The 23378-nt window shown below is 45.8% G+C and overlaps 1 protein-coding gene across 12 annotated transcripts in view; it reads right to left on the bottom strand.

The window, feature by feature from the left end:
• serac1 (serine active site containing 1) overlaps positions 1-23378 on the bottom strand; it is a 232373-nt gene that overhangs the window by 49848 nt on the left and 159147 nt on the right. For all 12 annotated transcript variants that reach the window (XR_013499660.1, XM_078230002.1, XM_078229996.1 and 9 more), the window contains one exon: positions 9596-9693. Coding sequence is in view for 11 of the 12 variants with exons in the window: in XM_078230002.1 (XP_078086128.1) it covers positions 9596-9693 (98 nt within the window). In the remaining variant the exon portion in view is untranslated. The remainder of the gene's footprint in view (positions 1-9595; positions 9694-23378) is intronic.

Here is a 23378-nt window from a genome sequence, read left to right on the forward strand (position 1 = left end):
GCACCATTCACGACTCCTCAGATACTGAAACAGTCCATGTTCAAATGCAACAAGATCTGGACAATATCCAGGCTTGGGCTGACAAGTGGCAAGTAACATTTGTGCCACACAAATGCCACACAATGACCATCACAAATAAGAGACACTCTAACCACCGCTCCTTGACAGCAGCAATTCAAGAAGGCAGCTCACCACCACCTTCTCAAGAGCAACTAGGGATGGGCAATAAATGCTGGCCAGCCAGTGGCGCCCATGTCCCATGAATGAATTTTTTAAAAACCTGCTTATTGTCTCGAGGCAAGTCAGGAGTGTGATACGCTGCAGGAAAGGTTGTCCCGATGCATGGTACATTGGAGAGATCATGCAGACGCTATGACAACAGATCAATGAACACCGCTCGACAATCACCAGGCAGGACTGTTCTCTTCCTGTTGGGGAACACTTCAGCAGTCACGGGCATTCAGCCTCTGATCTTCGGGTAAGTGTTCTCCAAGGTGGCTTTCATGACACACAACGCAGAATCGCTGAGCAGAAACTGACAGCCAAGCTCCGCACACGAGGACGGCCTCAACCGGGATCTTGGGTTCATGTCACACTATCTGTAACCCCCATGACTTGCTTGGGCTTGCAAAATCTCACTAACTGTCCTGGCTGGAGACAATACACATCTCTTTAACCTGTGCTTAACCCTCCCTCCACTCACATTGTCTATACCTTCAAGACTTGATTACCTGTAAAGACTCGCATTCCAACCATGATTTTGTAAATTGAGTTTGTGTCTTTATATGCCCTGTTTGTGAACAGAACTCCCACTCACCTGATGAAGGAGCAGCGCTCTGAAAGCTTGTACCTTGTGCTACCAAATAAACCTGTTGGACTTTAACCTGGTGTTGTGAGACTTCTTACTGTGCTTACCCCAGTCCAACACCAGCATCTCCATATTACAGGAGAGGTCCAGAGGATTGGAGAATAGCTAATGTTGTTCCTTTGTTTAAGAAGGGTAGCAAGAATAATCCAGGTAATTACAGGCCGGTGAGCCTTACCTCAGTGGTAGGGAAATTATTGGAGAGGATTCTTCGAGACAGGATTTATTCCCACTTGGATATAAGTGGATGTATTAGTGACAGGCAACATGGTTTTGTGAAGGGGAGGTCGTGTCTCACTAACCTGATCGAGTTTTTCGAGGAAGTGACAAAGATGATTGATGAGGGTAGGGCAGTGGATGTTGTCTACATGGACTTCAGTAAGACTTTTGACAAGGTCCTTCATAGCAGACTGGTGCAGAAGATGAAGTCGCATGGGATCAGAGGTGAGCTGGCTTCGTGGATACAAGACTGGCTCAGTCAAAGAAGTCATGATGTGGAGATGCCGGTGTTGGACTGGGGTAAACACAGTAAGAGTTTTAACAGCATCAGGTTAAAGTCCAATTCTGCAAAGGAGATTCTGCAAGTCCTCCATCTCATGTAGGAGCAGCGCTCCGAAAGCTAATGGCATTTGCTACCAAATAAACCTGTTGGACTTTAACCTGGTGTTGTTAAAACTGTTAGTGTTTACCTCAGTCAAAGAAGACAGAGGGTAGCAGTGGAAGGGTGCATTTCTGAATGGAGGGTTGTGACAAGTGGAGTCCCTCAGGGATCAGTGCTGGGACCTTTGCTGTTTGTAATATATATAAATAATTTGGAGGAAAATGTAACTGGATTGATTAGTAAGTTTGCGGACGACACAAAGGTTGGTGGATTTGCAGATAGCGATGAGGACCATCAGAGGATACAGTAGGATATAGATCAGTTGGAGACTTGGGCAGAGAGGTGGCAGATGGAGTTTAATCACATCCAAATGTGAGGTAATGCATTTTGTAAGGTCTAATACAGATAGGAAATATATAGTAAATGGCAGAACCCTGAAGAGTATTGATAGGCAAAGGGATCTGGGTGTACAGGTACACAGGTCACTGAAAGTGGCAATGCAGGTGTAGAAGGTAGTCAAGAAGGCATAAGGCATGCTTGCCTTCATCAGCCGGGGTATTGCGTTTAAAAATTGGCAAGTCATGTTGCAGCTTTATAGAACCTTAGTTAGGCCGCACTTGGAATATAGTGTTCAATTCTGGTCGCCACACTACCAGAAGGATGTGCAGGCTTTGGAGAGGGTACAGAAAAGATTTACCAGGATGTTGCCTGGTATGGGGGGCATCAGCTATGAGGAGAGGTTGGAGAAACTTGGTTTGTTCTCACTGGAACGCCGGAGGTTGAGGGATGACCTGATAGAAGTCTACAAGATTATGAGAGGCATGGACAGAGTGGATAGTCAGAAGCTTTTTCCCAGGGTGGAAGAGTCAATTACTAGGGGGCACAGGTTTAAGGTGCGTGGGGCAAGGTTTAAAGGAGATGTACGAGGCAGATTTTTTACAGAGGGTGGTGGGTGCCTGGAACCCGTTGCCAGGGGAGATAGTGGAAGCAGATACAATAGTGACTTTTAAGGAGCGTCTTGACAAATACATGAATAGGCTGGGAATAGAGGGATATGATCCACGGAAGGGTAAGGGGTTTTAGTTAAGTCGGGTAGCATGGTCGGTGCAGGCTTGGAGGGCCGAAGGGCCTGTTCCTGCGCTGTAATTTCCTTTGTTCTTTGTTACACCGGGATGCACTGAAAGAGATATAAAAACGTAGGTAGTATTTTCATCTTCACCGCATTGATACGAGCTGTTAATGATAATGGAGGATGGACCAACATTTGAGGTCCTGTTCCGTCCGCCCCATGAGTGGAATAAAGTTAGCTCCAAAGCACCCATTAAATTTGCTAGTCACTTGCACTCCCAAGTAAGTAAACTGTCGAATGACAATGTTGAAAGGTAGGGTGTGGAGCGAAAGGCTACGAGCCGCAGCATTCAAAGGAAGGAGCTTACTCTTATTCAAATTAAGCTTGTATCCCGAAACACGACCAAACCTCTCTAGCATAGATAAGACTTCGGGTATCGAGTTGGACAGGTTGCCGACATACAAAAGTAGGTCGGCGGCATATAACGATACTCTCTGCTCGATTCCCTCCCGACCAATTCCCACCATTCGTTTGCTGTTGCGAAAAGCCGCAGCAAGAGGTTCAATAGCAGTGGCAGATAACAGGGGAGGGGGAGAGGGGGCATCTTTCCCTAGTGCCCAGGGACAAAGGGAAAAAAGCTGAATGCACATTGTTTATCCGGACCGAGGCTAGAGGGGCAGATTACAGTATTTTGATCCAAGAGATGAGTTTTAGGCCGAACCCGAACCTCCCGAGAGCATAAAATAAATAATCCCATTCCATCCAACCAAGAGAAACTTGGTTTGTTCTCACTGGAGCGATGGAGGTTGAGGGGCGACCTGATAGAAGTCTACAAAATTATGAGAGGCATGGACAGAGTGGATAGTCAGAAGCTTTTTCCCAGGGTGGAAGAGTCAATTACAAGGGGGCACAGGTTTAAGGTGCGAGGGGCAAGGTTTAAAGGAGGTGTACGAGGTCGATTTTTTACACAGAGAGGAGTGGGTGCCTGGAACCCGTTGCTGGAGGAGGTAGTGGAAGCGGATACGGTAGTGACTTTTAAGGGCGTCTTGGCAAATACATGAATAGGATGGGAATATGGTCCCCGGAAGGATAGGGGGTTTTAGTTCAGTCGGGCAGCATGGTTGGTGCAGGCTTGGAGGGCTGAAGGGCCTGTTCCTGTGCTGTAATTTTTTTTGTTCACCCGATCAAATGCTTTTTCAGCATCCAGCGAGATTAACATCTCTGGTAGTTTGGAGGTGGCAGGCGTAATGTTAAACAGCTGCCGAATATTCGAGTACATCTGTCTATTTTTAATGAACCCAGTCTGGTCAGGCGATATGATAGAGGGCAGAATGTTTTCCAAGCGAATGGCCAGAACCTTAGAGATCAGTTTGAGATTCACATTCAGCAATGAGATCGGTCTATAGAAGCTGCAGATTTGCGGGTCCATATTCTTTTTAAGGATAAGCGAAATTGTCGCTTGCCGCAAAGCCTGCGGGAGAGGGTGGTTCTCATATGATTCATTGATCATGCGCAGTAGCAGGGGAGCCAACCTATCCATAAATCTTTTGTAGAATTCGATGTGGTAGCCATCTGGTCCCGGACATTTCCCACTCGACAAAGCTATGGCCGCCCTAACTGCTTCAACATCAATTTGTTTCTCCAGTGTCGCGGCCTCTCCCCTGTCCACCACGGGGAGATTCTGTGCCCCAAAGAACTCCTGAAAGTCCGCCTCATTGGCAGTAACCTCCAAGCTATAGAGGGTTGAGTAAAAGCCCCTAAACAGTTCATTTACTCACTGTGGATCAGTAGAGATCCCATTCGAAGTCTCCATTTGTGGTATTAGACTTTTGACGGAGAATTGGCGCAACTGATGAGCTAGTAGCTTGCTTGCCTTGTCCCCATGCACATAGTGTGTATATTTAGATTTGAACAGCATCTCTTCTTCTTGACGTGAGGACAAGGTCTCAAACTCCGCTTGTCGTAGTCAACGTTCCTTATATATCTCTGGTGACGGGCCCACAGTGTATGTGGCATCAACTTGGGCGATACGCTCCAGCAATTCCGATAGCCTCCTACCTCTCTGCTTTGCCTCATTCACTGAATAAGATATGATCTGGCCCCTTAAATAAGCCTTCAATGTCTTCCATAAGCTAGCTTCGAGAGTCCCGGAGCATCATTAAACTCGAAGAAATCATCGATCTGGGTGAACGGAAATCTAACAAATTCATCATCAGAGAGCAGACAAGTATTGAATTGCCAAGGCGTACGGGGGCCCACCCGCCTCCCCACTACCAAGTCCATTGTCAAGGGAGCATGGTCTGAGGTTACAATAGTTTCATAGGAGCATGAGCGCAAAGCCAGAAGCAATTTATTATCGACCACAAAATAATCCATACGTGAATACATTCGGTGGACAGGTGAAAAAAAAGAATATTCCCATTAGTTGGGTTAAGAAACCTCCATGGGTCCGACACCGCGTATTGCGTGAGAAATGATTTAATAATTTCTACCGACTTGGAAGATACAGCAGTCCTGGGGGAGGAGCTGTCCAGGGCAGGATTCAACAGTGGAAATCTCCGCCCAGTATCAACCGATGTGAATTCAAATCTAGAAGTAGCGCATAAAACGACCGGAAAAAGTTTTCATAGTCCCAGTTTGGGGCATATACATTGGCTAACACCAGGGGAGTCCCTTATAATTTACCCGTGACAATGACGTATTGGCCATTTGAGTCAGAAATGACATTGGTTACTACTAGGGCTAAAGACTTGTGGATGAGGATTGCCACCTCCCCCCCCCGTACCTTGGTGTGAAGAGTTGAGTGAAAGCATTGACCCCCTCATCCTCTATAGAGTCTAAAATAGTCCACTGGCCTGAGGGTGGGTCTCTTGGAGGAATGCAATTTGGGTACCCAGTTGTTGAAGATGCTGAAATATCTTACCGCACTTAATCAGACATTCCGGCTAGTGAACTTGATCACTCCGAGGTCGGAGTGTAAGGGCCTCCTAGTCAGCATCCCACATTCCTAACAGTAGCCTGGTATCCCTCTTCACTGGGGAGTCTCCCCCCAACCGCTGACATTGGCAGATGCCAATCCCAGGGCCCCATCCCCCACCCTCCCCACCGGCCGCGGGGAACCAACCATGAGAAAGGAAGGGTGGGCTTGAAAGAGGCCAAACCACACCCACAGAGGAAAAAAGATATAGCAAAGACGACACAAAAACACCCACACAGACCAAACCCACAAACAGAGCATCCCCCCTCCCCCCGCACGCGCCTTGCCAAACCATAGAAATCATAGAAACCCTACAGTGCAGAAGGAGGCCATTCGGCCCATCGAGTCTGCACCGACCACAATCCCACCCAGGCCCTACCCCCACATATTTTACCTGCTAATCCCTCTAACCTACGCATCCCAGGACTCTAAGGGGCAATTTTTTTTTTAACCTGGCCAATCAACCTAACCCGCACATCTTTGGACTGTGGGAGGAAACCGGAGCACCCAGAGGAAACCCACGCAGACACGAGGAGAATGTGCAAACTCCACAGACAGTGACCCGAGCCGGGAATCGAACCCAGGACCCTGGAGCTGTGAAGCAGCAGTGCTAACCACTGTGCTACCGTGCTACCGTCCAAACAGGGCACCTGTGCCTCCAACGCCTCCTTATCACAGCACCTTCACAGCACTCCGCATGGAGCACGATCTCCACCTTCATTCTCATCGTGGTCACAGGTGTTATAACCTGAAAAGGTCTGTAGAAATATCAAACACTTAACCTAACAGTCGCAAAACCCATTACCCTTTCCTGGCCGACAATTCGATCCGGGTAAAGCATGCAGGTTCATAAAAAACAAATATCAGTTTACATCCGCCGTGCGGTCACCCAATTTAAAAGTCTGCTTCACAAATTTCATCGCCAATGACGGATCCGTGAACTTTGTGCTCAGTTCCATTGTTGAGAGTAATCCTCAAGCAGGCTGGAAAGCGAAGCCCAAACCTGACCCCAGGACAGTCCGCAGAAGTCGTTTGCCATTGGTGAAGGCTGCCCTTCTCCTTGCCACCGCCGGGGTAAAATCTAGAAATATCAACAGCTTATTTTCTTGGTACCTCAGAGTGGTAGCCTGTGCTGCTTGCCGCAGGATTCTGTTTCGTGCCGAGGTGTATCGTAATGGGCCGAGGAGCTTCTCTCGGTCTGGGCTTTGCCCATAACACTCTGTGTACGCGATCCAGAAGCAGATCATCCTCAAGTTCCAGCACATTCTTCAATAGCCGGGTGACAAAGTCTGTGATATTTGGGCCCTTGATTCCCTCCGGAAGGCCTATCAGATGAATGTTATTTCAGCTTTGATGTCTTTCCATCTCATCACATTTCTCCCTTAGGGACTTAACCTCCGATGTCAAATGAGTAATTTGGCTCATCAGCTCGGAGATAGTGTTTCCACTAAATGCCTCCGAGTCCTCAAGCTCCTTCAAGCAGTTCTTATGGGCGACGGTGGCACCGTGGAGAGATTTAACAGATGATCCGAGCTCCTCTCTCAGCTCGTCTATCTTGGCCTGCAACTCAGTGGCCCACCGGTCCAACTTACTGTCCAATCTTTGCATGGCGTCCATAATAGCTTCCCCTTTCACTCAGCATGCCCTCTTCAGGGACCACTCCAGGAGAACGTGGTGGGGACCCACCCCCCTCTGCCCCTGTGGTCCCACTCTTCCATTTTGGTTTGCCTCCTGCCATTTTGCCTGTTCCAGCGTCCATGGACTTATCCATTTCCTCCAGCCTGGGGCACTATTTCTTGATCCACATATCAAGCTGTCTCGCTGTTCGATCTACCAGGGTTCTTACATGGATTGCTTTTCACCTTAACTGGGCGAACAGAAGCAGCAAAGGGTTCCCAGCCGAGCTGCAGGTTGCAACTCTTCTCCCCCAGTTTAATTCACCCTTGGTTGGGTGAAAAAAGAAACAGCACAGTGTCCCCAGGTTGATCTGACAGTTACAGCTTTTATGACACAGGAGTTCTTCTCTGGGTCGCCCCCCACCCTAAACCAATTCACACTTGACTGAGTGAAAAAACTACAAGATGGTTCCAGGCTGAACTGCAACATGCCCCTCATAGAGCTCTAGCTGCGAAAAAAAAATCCATAAGTAGCAGTAGCAGCTTGCAATTTGCAGCAGGAGCTCAGTGGCTCCTGCTTCCCACTTTAATTCACCCTTTCTTGGGTGATAAAAAGAACAGAGAGTTTGCAGACAGAGCTTAAATCCACAGCCCCTCCCCCGCTGAGCACATACAATAAATTCCAACCGGCAGGAAGGAATCTAAAAATAACCCTTTCCAGTTAGACTTTCGAAGTTCTCTATTTGGAACTGCATTCCAGGTATGTCTAAAGCTTGCTTTTGAAGTACATTAAATTCTCTGCAGACCTCAACAAACAGCTGGATTTCAAGGAGGATTGTGACACCTGTAGATCATGCTTCCTCGCACATCAACGCCATCTTTTCTCTCATCACATTTCTATGGTTCTAAGGCTACTGAGAGAATGAGGGTTGGATTCTCTTGCCCCGCATGGCCCCAGCACAGATCGTATCCAGTGAGGGCAGGAACCAGATTAGCATATTTACTCCCCATTTAAATATGCTTTATCGCTTTAAAACTGGATTCTCCTTGTTCCTGGGAGTTTCCGATTCTGGTGGGCAGTGAAACCTGGCATGAATCAGCACTAGTCTTCACAAATAGAGACCAGGCGTAATGGCCATGCTGGGGGGCTCAGTGGCCATTGATGCACCCAAGTGGCCGCTGCCAGGGTACAGGAAGCAGTGCCAGGCTGCCATTGCCATAGTGCCAAGTTTGCAGTGCCAAGAGGGGGAGGCTGAATGGGGGCCCAGGGGGGTCAACAGGGGGGGCCGTTGGGGCTCCTGAAGGGGGGCCCCCAAGGGCGGGGCTCCTCAATTGCGGGGGGCTTCAGTGATCCCATAGCAGGGTATCACTTACTAGGAGGGAAGAGGTACTGATATCAGCGAGTGGTGGTGGTCTAGTGCCAGGGAGTGGAAGGGGGTGGGGCCTTAGCTAGCAAGAGTGGGGGTGAGGTTGTGTAGGGTTGACTGGAGATCCGGGCACCCTTTTCACACAAGGAGCTTGCCTTGTTTGTGTCTTTAGGTTCCCACTCCAACAAAAAAGGCGAATTTAATGAATATCTCTCCAGACCGCAAAAACATTTCCAGGTGTGGTTGAATTGAAAACTGAATTGAACTGACCCTCGCAGCGGGAATCTCACCGTTTTCTTGGGGAGAATTCTGCACTGAGTCTAGGGAACTAACGTATTTCTCTGCAGTTGAAGCAACAAATGCGGTTTTGTCTGTCTTGGGGATATGAGTTGGGTGAGAAACATCAAGTGAATGCTCAAGAATTCACCAGAAGAAAACCTTTGCACATGTGCCAGGTTTAATGTGTTTTAGTGATTCGTTTCCAGATCCTTTGGGATATGGGGCAAAGACTTGTCAAGTTAGCTCACAAATCAGCCATAATGTAGAACTGGCCTGAACGGCTAAGTGGTCTACTGTTCTTACATTCCCAAGTTATGCAGAAGAATTAGAGAAGCCAGGATTGTTCTCCTAGAGTAGAATAGAGAGATTAAAAGGAGGTTTAATAAATGATTTTGAGAGAATAAATAAGGAAAAACCATGTCCAGTGGCAGAACATAGATTTTAGGTGATTGCCAAACTAATCAGAAGTGACATAAGGAAACAATTTCTACACAGCAAAATATTGTGATCTGGAATGCGCTGCCTGAAACTATGGTGGAAGTATGTTCAAAAGTAGCACTCAGGATAGAATTGGGTAAGATTTGAATAAAAAAATAAATATGAAGCCATGGGGAAAGAGAAGAGGAATGGAATTAATGGAAAAGCGTCACCACAGAATTAGCACGTGTGTTGTTCCAAATGACCTCCTAAATGTGGTATATTATTCCAAATAATATAATTAAGTGGGTTCTAATGCAGGTACAGAAATATTTTCCATCAAGTGGCAACCATGGAAAAGAGACAGATGGGAAACTGTTTGTCTGCTTTTGTAAAGTTCTTACCTCCCATACTATGTGCTATCCACACCACTGGCCTATCCCCAACACCTGCAGCTTTCAGCTTAGTCAACAGCTCCCCAGCCCTGTAAGCCAAGGATTTCCTGGATAAAAACAAAAAGACAAGTCTAGTTTCACTACAGCTGTTAGTTCATGCTAGTTTAAAGCCTAAGTGTGTTTAAATTTTAAGAAAATTGACTAAAAGTTGAAAGGAAAACATGTATAATGTAGAAATTTCCACAAATCAACACTAAAACTTAAAAATTATTTGTTAAATTAAGTGACAAATTAAGGAATCTTATGAAGTTGTTACAATCCCAGCTGGTGTTACTACTGGACAAATCAGATTCCAGGGTGGAACCCAGCTCGATAGATCCTAACTTTTTTTTTGTTTAGAAACACGGAGGCAGTTACTGAACTGAGTCTCAGAGACTGCTGATGAACCTTTAAGAATAAAACACTTATTAAACAGGAAAAGATTAACTATATTACACTGCTCCTTCACCCACAACTATGTCTTAACATATATATACATATTTGTAAGGATAACACAAGTTACAAAATCTATTTTATACTCTAACGTTCACAGTGAGTAAACATTCCAGTAAACCAACGGACAACCTGTGACTAGAAACCCCACACTCTGAAACCAAGTAACAGATAACACCCCAAACAGATGTTATGGATCTCTCATCAAGTCCCTCTAAATGCTGGTCACACATTGAGCCAATTAGTCTCACAAAAGCTCTGTCTTTTAACTTGAGTTTCCAATCTCCACTTTTGAAGAATTCACTTTGGAATGTCCTCCCAAATTACACTTTCACTTGGACATCTTCAACAAGGATCCACCTCCAGTGTTTCAGTCTCTCCTTCTGACCAGTGAACTTGCGCATAACCAGTCAACCGAAGTGAGATTTCAGCCAGAGTGAGGGTATTGGAAATTTGGAGTTGAGTGGGAATTCGGTGCTGAGGTTACCAGGATGTTGCCTGGTATGGAGGGTCTTAGCTATGAGGAGAGATTGGGTAGACTGGGGTTGTTCTCCTTGGAAAGACGGAGAATGAGGGGAGATCTAATAGAGGTATACAAGATTATGAAGGGTATAGATAGGGTGAACAGTGGGAAGCTTTTTCCCAGGTCGGAGGTGACGATCACGAGGGGTCACGGGCTCAAGCTGAGAGGGGCGAAGTATAACTCAGACATCAGAGGGACGTTTTTTACACAGAGGGTGGTGGGGGCCTGGAATGCACTGCCAAGTAGGGTGGTGGAGGCAGGCACGCTGACATCGTTTAAGACTTACCTGGATAGTCACATGAGCAGCCTGGGAATGGAGGGATACAAACGATTGGTCTAGTTGGACCAAGGAGCGGCACAGGCTTGGAGGGCCGAAGGGCCTGTTTCCTGTGCTGTACTGTTCTTTGTTCTCTTTGTTACAGAGGTGCTCATCTTTGAGAGGGACAGAGAGGCGGAACTGTGAGGGAGACTCGAGGGCAAGTGAGAGGTAGAAGGAAATTGAACTGTGTCGTCACAGCCAGCAGGTAAGTGATTGGCTGGTGAGTGGCAAATAGTTTTTTTTTCTCTTGGCATTGTAGTTGTTGTTGTACACTACAATAGTGTTTCTGTGTAATTTCTGTGGTTTATAGTTTGTAAAGGTTATATTTGGTAATAACGAGAATCAGGAAAGAAAGGCCCTAGAGAATTGGATATAATCTGAAATAAAACATCTTTCAAAAGTTTAACTTATAAGGGTAAGACATGACAGGAGAACTCCAAGCCGTGGTTGTTCCATATAGGTTGGGATAGTTCCAGTCCCCCGGGTCAGCATGCATGCAGGAAGTGTCTCCAGCTACAGCTCCTGGAAGCTCGAGTTTCAGAGCTGGAGTGGCGGTTGGAGACACTGTAGAGCATCTACAAGTCAGAGAGTATTTTTGGTAGCACATATAGGGAGGCGGTCACACTGCAGGCTCAGACTCCGCAGGCAGGAAGGGAATGGGTGACCACCAGACAGAGCAAGAGAGATAGGCAGGTAGTACAGGAATCTCCTGTGACCATTCCCCTGCAAAACACATATACTGTTTTGGATACTGTTGAGGGGAATGACCTCTCAGGGGAAAGCAGCAGCAGTCAAACTCGTTGCACCATGGTTGGATCTGCTGCAGAAGGGAGGAGTAAAAAGTATGCCAGTACAATAGTTATAGGGGACTCAATTGTAAGGGAAATAGACAGGCATTCCTGTGGCCGCAAGTAAGATTCCAGGATGGTATGTTGCCTCCCTGGTGCTCGGGTCAAAGATTTCTTGGAGCGGGTACAAGACATTTTGGAGGGGGAGGGTGAACAGCAAGTGTTCGTGGTACACATCGGTATAAACAACATAGGTAAAAGAAGGGATGAGGTCCTAAAAGGTCCTACAGGGAGCTAGGAAGAAAGTTAAGAAATCGTACTTCAAAGGTAGTGATCTCAGGATTATTACTGGTGCCACGTGCTAGTCATGAGTAGAAATGACAGGATATATTGGATGAATACGTGGCTGAAGAGATGGTGTCAGGGGGAGGGTTTCAGATTCCTGGGACATTGGGACCGGTTCTGGAGGAGATGGGACCTATAAAAATTGGACGGATTACGTCTGGGCAGGATGGGAACTGCTTGCTAGAACGGTTGGGGAGGGCTTAAACTAAATGCCAGGGGGATGGGAACTTACGTAAGGAGCCAGAGAAGGAAGGAGCAAGGACAAAAACAAAAGGTAGAAAAGGGAATAAGAAAAGTGATAAGCAGAGAAACCAAGGACAAAATTCAAACAGGGCCATAGAGAAAAATATTGGGAATGAGACAAACAATGTGAAGATGACAAGATTAAAGGCTCTGTGCCTTAATGTGCGGAGCATTTGCAATAAAGTGGATGAACTAATCGCGCAGATAAATGTAAACAAGTACAATATGATTGGGATTAAGGAGACGTGGCTGCAGGGTGACCAGGGATGAGAACTGAATGTCCCAGGATATTCAGTATTTGGGAAGGACAGGCATAAAGGATAAGGTGGTGGAGTGGTGCTGCTGGTTAAAGATGAAATTACCACAATATGTAGACCTACAAACTGCAGTGGTGATGTTGGGAATGGCATTAAACATGAAATTAGAGATGCGTGTTATAAGGGAATATCGGTGATCATGGGTAATGTTAATCCGCACATAGATTGGGCAAATCAAATTACCCACAATGGCCTAGAGGGGGGGATTCCTGGAGTGTATACGGGATGGTTTTCTTGACCAATATGTGGAGGAACCAACTAGAAAGTAGGCCATCTTAGACTGGGTACTACATTGCCAATCTAGCTCTGTGAGACCCTTTGGGGATGAGCGACCATAAATGAAAGAATTTTTTTATCAAGATGGAGAGTGAAGTTGCTGATTTGGAGACTAGGGTGTTGAATCTTAATAAAGGAAACTATGAAGATATGAGCCGTGAGTTGGCCTTGATAGATTGGGGAGAGTTACTTAAAGGGATGACAGTGGATAAGCAATGGCAAACATTCAAGGAACGCATGGGGGAACTGCAGCAACTGTTTATTCTTGTTTGGCACAAAAGCAAAATGGGTGAGGGCCAATTCATGGCTTACAAAGGAAATTAGAGATAGTTTCCAATCCAAGGGAAGAAGCATACAAATTGGCCAAGAAAAATAATAGGTCTGAGGATTGGGAGCAGTTTAGAATTCAGCAAAGAAGGACCAAGGGATTGATTAAGAAGGGGAAAATACAGTACAAAAGTAAGCTTGCAGGAAACATAAAAACTGACACTAAGAGTTTCTATAGATATGTGAAGAGAAAGAGGTTGAAGATGACAAATGTTGGGCCCCTACAAACAGAAACGGGAGAATGTTTAATAGGGGACAAAGAAATGGCTGAGCAACTGAATACATATTTTGGTCCTGTCTTCACAAAAGGGGACACAGAGCAGATACAAGAAGTGTTGGAGAATGCAAGATTTAGTGAGAGGGAATAACTGAGGGAGATCAATATTAGGAGAAAAATGGTGTTGGAAATATTAATGGGATTGAAGGCGGATAAATCCCCAGGTCCTGATAATCTACATCCCAGAGTAATTAAAGAAGTGGCTCTAGAAATAGTGGATGCATTGGTGGTCATCTTCCAGAATTCCGTAGACTCTGGAACAGTCCCTGCAGATTGGAGGGTAGCAAATGTTATTCCAATATTCAAAAAGAGAGGTAGAGAGAAAACAGAGAATTATAGACCAGTAAACCCAACATCGGTAGTGGGGAAAATTCTAAAATCCATTATCAAGGACTTTATAGCAGAGCATTTAGAAAGTAGTGGCAGGATCAGACAGTCAGCATGGATTTATGAAGGGGAAATCATGCTTGACAAATCTGTTGGAATTCTTTGAAGATGTAACTAGTAGAGTTGACAAGGGGGAGCCAGTCGATGTGATATATTTGGACTTTCAGAAAGCGTTTGACAAAGTCCTGCAGAAAAGATTCTTGTGCAAGATTAAAGCGCATGGGATTGGGGGAAGTGTATTGAGATAGATAGAAAACTGGTTGGCAGAGGGGAAACAAAGAGCACGAATTAATGGGTCCTTTTCAAATTGGCAGGTAGTAACTGGTGGGGTGCCACAGGGATTGGTGCTGGAACCCCAGCTATTCACAATATATATTAATGATCTGGACGAGGGAACAAAATGTAACATCTCAAAGTTTGCAGATGATACCAAGTTAGGTGGGAGATTGAGCTGTGATGAGGATGCAGAGATCCTTCAGCATGATCTGGACAGGTTGGGGGAGTGGGCAATTCAATGGCAGATAGCAATTGGATAAATGTGACGTTATTCACTTTGGAAGCAAAAACAAGGTGGAGGATTACTACCTGAATGGCTGTAAATTGGGAGAGGGGAGTGTGCAGCGGGACCTGGGTGTCCTTGTGCACCAGTCACTGAAGGCAAGCATTCAGGTGCAGCAGGCAGTAAAGAAGGCAAATGGTATGTAGGCCTTCATGGCGAGAGGTTTCGAATGCAGGAACAAGGATGTGTTGTTGCAATTATACAGGGCCTTGGTGAGGCCACACCTAGAGTATTGTGTGCAGTTTTGGTCTCCTTTTCTGAGGAAGGATGTTATTGCTCTCGAGGAAGTGCAGCGAAGGTTTACCAGGCTGATTTCAGGGATGGCGGGACTGATGTATTTATTGACTAGGTTAGGATTGTTTTCGCTGGAGTTCAGACGAATGAGGGGGGATCTCATAGAGACTTATAAAATTCTAACAGGACTAAACAGGGTAGATGCCGGGAGGATGTTCCCGATAGTGGGTGTGTCCAGAACCAGTAGTCACAGTCTGAGGATTCGGAGTGGACCATTTAGGACGGAGATGAGGAGTCATTTCTTTACCCAAGGAATGGTGAGCCTGTGGAATTCATTACCACAGGAAGTAGTTGATGCCAAAACATTGAATGTATTCAAGAGGCGGCTAGATATAGCACTTGGGATGAATGGGATCAAAGGTTACGGGGAGAAAGCAGGGTTAGGCTATTGAGTTGGATGACCAGCCATGATCGTGATGAATGGTGGAGCAGGTTCAAAGGGCAAAATGGCCTCCTCCTATCTTCTATGTTTCTACATTCCTCTTCCTTAGATCACCACATGTATTCAAGCTTCACCTTCCATACATTCTCTCAAATATTCATCAGTACTAAGAGAACACTACTGCTTCACAGGCCCATAGTAAGGAGTCACCCACCTCTGGCTGTCTCCTCAGATCTTCTGGCTTCTCACAAGTCTCTTTTGCTTTAAGTCTGCTTCCTGCAACTTTCCTCTTTAAACTTGGAGCTTTCTTCTGCTCCTCATTCTTGATTTTACCTAACAGGATCTATTCATAATCCCTTTGCTTGTTGCTCGACTTAGTTGTCTTCCTGGGACCTCCCTGGTTTTTGGAACCATCTTCTTTAGCTTTGAACTTCTCTCTGTCCCTTTTCATGTCTTGTCTGTTTTGGCACTCTCTGTGGACTGCTGCATCTAACAGAACTAAAACTGCTGTTATGTTTCTATGGGTTTCCCACTCTGATCCCGTTGCTAGGTAACGGCACAGCTTTTAATTTTACCTCTTTTGACTTCCCTTCAAGAATTGTAATATCTCATTAAAAATGTAGGCATACAAACAGCTCCAGACCTGATGTCTCTATTCTAAAATGAAACGAGACCCAGGTTGACAGGGTGGGAGTGTGAGCCGGGAGGAGAATGCATAAATCCTTGTGTGATTTTGGACAAGCTGAGTGAGTGGCAAATGAAGGGCAAATAACAGTATAATTTCGATAAATGTAAAGTTATTCATTTCAGTAGCAAAATAGGAATTCATGTTATTATCTGAATGGCCATAAATTAGGAGAAGGGAAAATGCAACGAGAACCGGGTGTCCTTGTACAACAGTCACTGAAGGTAAGCATGACAGCAGACAAAGAGGCAAATGGTATGTTGGCCTTCATAGTGAGAGGATTCGAGTACCAGGAGCAAGGATGTCTTGATACAATTATACAGGGCACTGGTGAGGCTACACCTGGAACATTGTGTGCAGTTTTGGTCTCTGCATCTGAGGAAGAGTGTTCTTGCTCTTGAGAGAGTGCAGAGAAGGTTTACCAGACTGATTCCTGGGATGGCAGGACTGACATACGAGGAGAGATAGAGTCGGTTAGGATTGTATTCGCTGGAGTTCAGAAGAATGAGGGGGCATCTCATAGAAACCTATAAAGTTCTATCAGGACTAGACAGGGTAGATGCAAGGAGGATGTTCCCAATGGTGGAGTTACCCAGAACCTTGGGGCACAGTCTGAGCATACAGGGTATACTGATTAGGACAGAGATGGAGAGAAATGTCTTCACCCAGACAGTGGTTAGCCTGTGGAATTCACTACCACAGAAAGCAGTTGAGGTCAAAACATATGTTTTTAAGCAGCAGTTAGACCCAGCACTTGAGGCAAAAGGGAACAAAGGATATAGGGGAGGTGGGATCAGGTTATTGAGTTGGATAATTAGTCAAAGAACAGTACAGCACAGGAAACAGGCCCTTCGGCCCTCCAAGCCTGTGCTGCTCATTGGTCTAACTAGACCATTCGTTTGTATCCCTCCATTCCCAGACTGCTCATGTGACTATCCAGGTAATTCTTAAACGATGTCAGCGTGTCTGCCTCCACCACCCTACTTGGCAGTGCATTCCAGGCCCCCACCACTTTCTGCGTAAAAAACATCCCTCTGATATCTGAGTTATACCTCGCCCCTCTCACCTTGAGCCCATGACCCCTCGTGATCCCCACCTCCGATCTGGGAAAAAGCTTCCCACTGTTCACCCTATCTATACCCTTCATAATTTTGTACACCTCTATTAGATCTCCCTTCATTCTCCATCTTTCCAGGGAGAACAAGCCCAGTTTACCCAATCTCTCCTCATAGCTAAGACCCTCCATACCAGGCAACATCCTGGTAAACCTTCTCTGCACTCTCTCTAAAGCCTCCACGTCCTTCTGGTACTGCGGCGACCAGAACTGGACGCAGTACTCCAAATGTGGCCTAACCAGCATTCTATACAGCTGCAACATCAGACTCCGGCTTTTATACTCTATACCCCGTCCTATAAAGGCAAGCATACCATATGCCTTCTTCACCACCTTCTCCACCTGTGCTGCCACCTTCAAGGATTTGTAGACTTGCACACCTCGGTCCCCCTGTGTTTCTATACTCTTGATGGCTCTGCCATTTATTGTATAACTCCCCCCTACATTAGTTTTTCCAAAATGCATCACTTTGCATTTATTTGGATTAAACTCCATCTGCCATTTCTCCACCCAATTTTCCAGCCTATCTATATCCTGCTGTATTGTCCGACAATGTTCATCGCTATCCGCAAGTCCAACCATCTTCGTGCCATCCGCAAACTTGCTGATAACACCAGTTACACCTTCTTCCAAATCATTTATATCTATCACAAATAGCAGAGGTCCCAGTACAGAGCCCTGCGGAACACCACTGGTCACAGACCTCCAGCCGGAAAGACCCTTCGACTGTTACCCTCTGTCTCCTGTGGCCAACCCAGTTTTCTACCCATCTAGCCACCTCTCCTTGTATCCCATGAGCCTTAACCTTCTTAACCAACCTGCCATGAGGGACTTTGTCAAATGCCTTACTCAAATCCATATAGATGACATCCACGGCCCTTCCTTCGTCAACCGTTTTTGTCACTTCCTCAAAAAAACTCCACCAAATTTGTAAGGCACGACCCCCCTCTTACAAAACCATGCTGTCTGTCACTAATGAGATTGTTCCGTTCTAAATGCGCATACATCCTGTCTCTAAGAATCCTCTCCCAACAACTTCCCTACCACGGATGTCAAGCTCACTGGCCTATAATTACCCAGGTTATCCCTGCTACCCTTCTTAAATAACGGTACCACATTCGCTATCCTCCAATCCTCAGGGACCTCACCCGTGTCCAATGAAGAGACAAAAATTTCCATCAGAGGCCCAACAATTACATCTCTTGTCTCCCTGAGCAGTCTAGGATAGACGCCATCAGGCCCTGGGGATTTGTCAGTTTTAATGTTACCTAAAAAACCTAACACTTCCTCCCTTGTAATGGAAATTCTCTCTAACGGGTCAACACCTCCCTCTGAGACACTCCCAGTCAACAAGTCCCTCTCCTTTGTGAATACCGATGCAAAGTATTCATTTAGGATCTCCCCTATTCCCTTGGGTTCTAAGCATAATTCCCCTCCTTTGTCCCCGAGAGGTCTGACATTTTCCCTGACAACTCTTTTGTTCCTAACATATGAATAAAAAGCCTTAGCATTTCCCAGAACTAGATCCAGTATAGCCCCCTCTCTAGTTGGGCTATCTACATACTGTTCCAAAGAACCTTCCAGTACGCATTTTACAAATTCCTCCCCGTCCAGACCCCCAGCCCTAAGCACTTTCCAGTCTATACCAGGGAAATTGAAGTCCCCCACTACAACAACCCTATTTTTTCTGCACATATCCAGAATCTCCTGACATATCCGTGATCATAATGAATGGTGAAGCAGGCTCTGAGGGCCAGATGGCCTCCTGCTGCTCCTAATTTCTATGTTTCACATTTTTAACCCACAAATATACATTAAATATAAATGCAAAGCTAAAACCTATTCCTAATACCCACAAATACAAATATAACTTACTTAAAACTACCTCTATTTCCTAACAAAGCAAACCTCAAGTTACAACAATAATAGCAACAACTTGTATTTATATAGTGCCTTGAACACAATAAAATGTCTTGAGTCTTCACAGAGCCATTATAATACAAAGCATGACACCAAGCTGCATGAGGAGCTGTTAAAACAGAAAAGCATAATCAAAGAGAAGTTTGAAAAATTATTTCATGGGTTGTGGGTATCGTTCGCAAGGCCAACATTTGTTGCCCATTCCCAATTGCCTTGTGTCTTATTAGGCCATGTCAGAACACAGTTAAAAGTCAACCACATTACAGTGGCTCTGGAGTCACATCGTGATTGGCAGATTTTCCTCTTGAAGGACTCAAGTGAACTAGGTGGTTTTTTACAACAATCAATGATAGATTCATGGTCGCCATTACTGATTACTGGGTCACCAAAACTGATTACAGTTTTTATTAACTGAATTCAAATTCCACCAGCTGCTATGATGGAATTTAAACCCACATCTCCCAAGAATAAATCCTTCAGGGACCAGAGGTAACTGAGCAAGAAAGGGAAGAGAAGCCTATGAGGGTAGGGCTTGAAATGGCCCGGCTGGTCCAATCCGGTGGGGGGGGGGGTCCCGCTGCCACTCTGTATCGGATCGGTATAGGGAGGGAAGGGAGCCCCGCTGTTACTCTGCATCAGATCGGTATGGGGAGGGAGAGGAGCCCACTTCCACTTTGCAGGAGATCAGTTGTGAGGGGATGGGGTGGTTGGAAAGGGACGCGATTGGTCTGCAGCAGCAGAGGCCTCTCTCTCAGACCTGTCAAGCCCCTGCTGTTGCAATTGTGCATGTGCAGCCACAGAGGTCTGCACATGTGCAATAGCTCCTTCTGCTGTTACAGCAAGCTGGCTGATGATTTAAGCCCCGTTCCTTTCTCTACAGGCTAGGGACTGTTTAGGCCATTTTTAATGTACTAAATGCATAAAATTTGGGATTTGAATTCGCCCAAAAAAACGGGTGAGCAACTCTCCAGTTTTCTCACCCGTCCTGGACTTTAGAATTCTTTTGGTAAGAATCACCCCCGATGGCTGAGAGCTGTGTGCATCCAATCAAAGTGCAGCTATGGTTCAGCTGACACACCCTGCAAATTCTAGGTATGCAAGTGCAGTGAACAGAATTACCCTATCCAGGGTAATTTGATGTAGGAGCAGAAGTAGGTCATTCGACCCATCGAGTCTGCTCTACCACTGAATGAAATCATCACGGATCTGATAATCCTCAACTCCACCTTCCTGCCTTATCCCTATAATCCTTGACTTCCAGGGAGACCAGCTTGGTTACAACATTGGTAGAGGTGGGAGGTTGCACTTTTTAATGTTACTTTTGTACTTGAAGTAAGGTAAGCATAAATATTTATTTTGTTTTTATAGTTTGAAGTTGATGACAGTTCTAGTAATATATGAATGAATTTAGACAATAAGACCATTTGATGTAGGAGCAGAAGTAGGTTAGTCAACCCATCGAGTCAAGACAAAGAAGACAGAGGGTAGCAGTGGAAGGGTGCGTTTCTGAATGGAGGGCTGTGACAAGTGGTGTTCCTCAGGGATCAGTGCTGAGACTTTTGTTGTTTGTAATATATATATATATAAATGATTTGGAGGAAAATGTAACTGGATTGATTAGTAAGTTTGCGGACGACACAAAGGTTGGTGGATTTGCGGATAGCGATGAGGACCATCAGAGGATACAGCAGGATATAGATCAGTTGGAGACTTGGGCAGAGAGATGGCAGATGGAGTTTAATCCGGACTAATGTGAGGTAATACATTTTGGAAGGTCTAATACAGATAGGAAATATACAGTAAATGGCAGAACCCTTAAGAGTATTGATAGGCAAAGGGATCTGGGTGTACAGGTACACAGGTCACTGAAAGTGGCAATGCAGGTGGAGAAGGTAGTCAAGAAGGCATATGGCATGCTTGCCTTCATCGGCCGGGACAGAGTTTAAAAATTGTCAAGTCATGTTGCAGCTTTATAGAACCTTAGTTAGGCCGCACTTGGAATATAGTGTTCAATTCTGGTCGCCACACTACCAGAAGGATGTGGAGGCTTTGGAGGGGGTACAGAAAAGATTTACCAGGATGTTGTCTGCTATGGAGGGCATTAGCTATGAGGAGAGGTTGGAGAAACTTGGTTTGTTCTCACTGGAACGATGGAGGTTGAGGGGCGACCTGATAGAAGTCTACAAGATTATGAGAGGCATGGACAGAGTGGATAGTCGAAACTTTTTCCCAGGGTGGAACAAATACGGTGTGTCCTTGATACGCATGTCCCTGTCAGGCAGGGAGGAAATGGCCGAGTGAGGGAACCATGGTTCACAAAAGAGTTAGAATGTCTTGTAAAAAGGAAGAGGGAAGCTTATGTAGGGATGAGGAAACAAGGTTCAGATGGCTCGATTGAGGGTTACATGTTAGCAAGGAATGAGCTGAAAAAGGGGCTTAGGAGAGCTAGGTGGGGGCATGAGAAGTCCTTGGCGGGTCGGATCAAGGAAAACCCCAAGGCTTTTTACTCTTATGTGAGGAATAAAAGAATGACCAGGGTGAGGTTAGGGCCGGAAAAGGACAGTAGTGGGAACTTGTGTATGGAGTCAGTAGAGATAGGAGAGGTGATGAATGAATACTTTTCTTCAGTGTTCACCAAGGAGAGGGGCCATGTTTTTGAGGAAGAGAAGGTGTTACAGGCTAATAGGCTGGAGGAAGTAGATGTTCGGAGGGAGGATGTCCTGGCAGTTTTGAATAAACTGAAGGTCGATAAGTCCCCTGGGCCTGATGAAATATATCCTAGGATTCTTTGGGAGGCAAGGGATGAGATTGCAGAGCCTTTAGCTTTGATTTTTGGGTCCTCACTGTCCATGGGGATGGTGCCAGAGGACTGGAGAGTGGCGAATGTTGTTTCTCTGTTTAAGAAAGGGAATAGAAATGACCCTGGTAATTATAGGCCGGTTAGTCTTACTTCGGTGGTTGGTAAGTTGATGGAAAAGGTCCTTAGGGGTGGGATTTACGACCATTTAGAAAGATGCGGATTAATCCGGGATAGTCAGCACGGATTCGTGACGGGCAAGTCGTGCCTCACAAATTTGATAGAATTTTTTGAGGAGGTAACTAAGTGTGTTGATGAAGGTAGGGCAGTTGATGTCATATACATGGATTTTAGTAAGGCGTTTGATAAGGTCCCCCATGGTCGGCTTATGATGAAAGTAAGGAGGTATGGGATAGAGGGAAAATTGGCCGATTGGATAGGTAACTGGCTATCTGATCGAACACAGTAAGAAGTCTCACAACACCAGGTTAAAGTCCAACAGGTTTATTTGGTAGCAAATACCATAAGCTTTCGGAGCGCTGCTCCTTCGTCAGATGGAGTGGAAATGTGCTCTCAAACAGTGCACAGACACAGAAATCAAGTTACAGAATACTAATTAGAATGCGAATCCCTACAACCAGCCAGGTCTTAAAGGTACAGACAATGTGGGTGGAGGGAGCATTCAACACAGGTTAAAGAGATGTGTATTGTCTCCAGACAGAACAGCTAGTGAGATTCTGCAAGTCCAGGGGGCAAGCTGTGGGGGTTACTGATAATGTGACATAAATCCAACATCCCGGTTTGGGCCGTCCTCATGTGTGCGGAACTTGGCTATCAGTTTCTGCTCAGCGACTCTGCGCTGTCGTGTGTCGTGAAGGCCGCCTTGGAGAACGCTTACCTGAAGATCTAAGGCTGAATGCCCGTGACTGCTGAAGAGCTCCCCCACAGGAAGAGAACAGTCTTTCCTGGTGATTGTCGAGCAGTATTCATTCATCCGTTGTCGTAGCGTCTGCATGGTTTCCCCAATGTACCATGCCTTTCGGAGCAGCGCTCCAAAAGCTTATGGTATTTGCTACCAAATAAACCTGTTGGACTTTAACCTGGTGTTATGAGACTTCTTACTGTGTTCACCCCAGTCCAACGCCGGCATCTCCACATCATATCTGATTGAAGACAGAGGGTGGTGGTGGATGGAAAATTTTCGGACTGGAGGCAGGTTGCTAGCGGAGTGCCACAGGGATCAGTGCTTGGTCCTCTGCTATTTGTGATTTTTATTAATGACTTAGAGGAGGGGGCTGAAGGGTGGATCAGTAAATTTGCTGATGACACCAAGATTGGTGGAGTAGTGGATGAGGTGGAGGGCTGTTGTAGACTGCAAAGAGACATAGATAGGATGCAAAGCTGGGCTGAAAAATGGCAGATGGAGTTTAACCCTGATAAATGTGAGGTGATTCATTTTGGTAGGACTAATTTAAATGTGGATTACAGGGTCAAAGGTAGGGTTCTGAAGACTGTGGAGGAACAGAGAGATCTTGGGGTCCATATCCACAAATCGCTGAAGGTTGCCACTCAAGTGGATAGAGCTGTGAAGAAGGCCTCTTGTGTGTTAGCTTTTATTAACAGGGGGTTGGAGTTTAAAAGCCGTGGGGTTATGCTGCAACTGTACAGCACCTTGGTGAGACCACATTTGGAATATTGTGTGCAGTTCTTGTCACCTCACTATAAGAAGGTTGTGGAAGCGCTGGAA

This window comes from Mustelus asterias, chromosome 15, assembly GCF_964213995.1.
Source record: "Mustelus asterias chromosome 15, sMusAst1.hap1.1, whole genome shotgun sequence".
Taxonomy (NCBI): domain Eukaryota; kingdom Metazoa; phylum Chordata; class Chondrichthyes; order Carcharhiniformes; family Triakidae; genus Mustelus; species Mustelus asterias.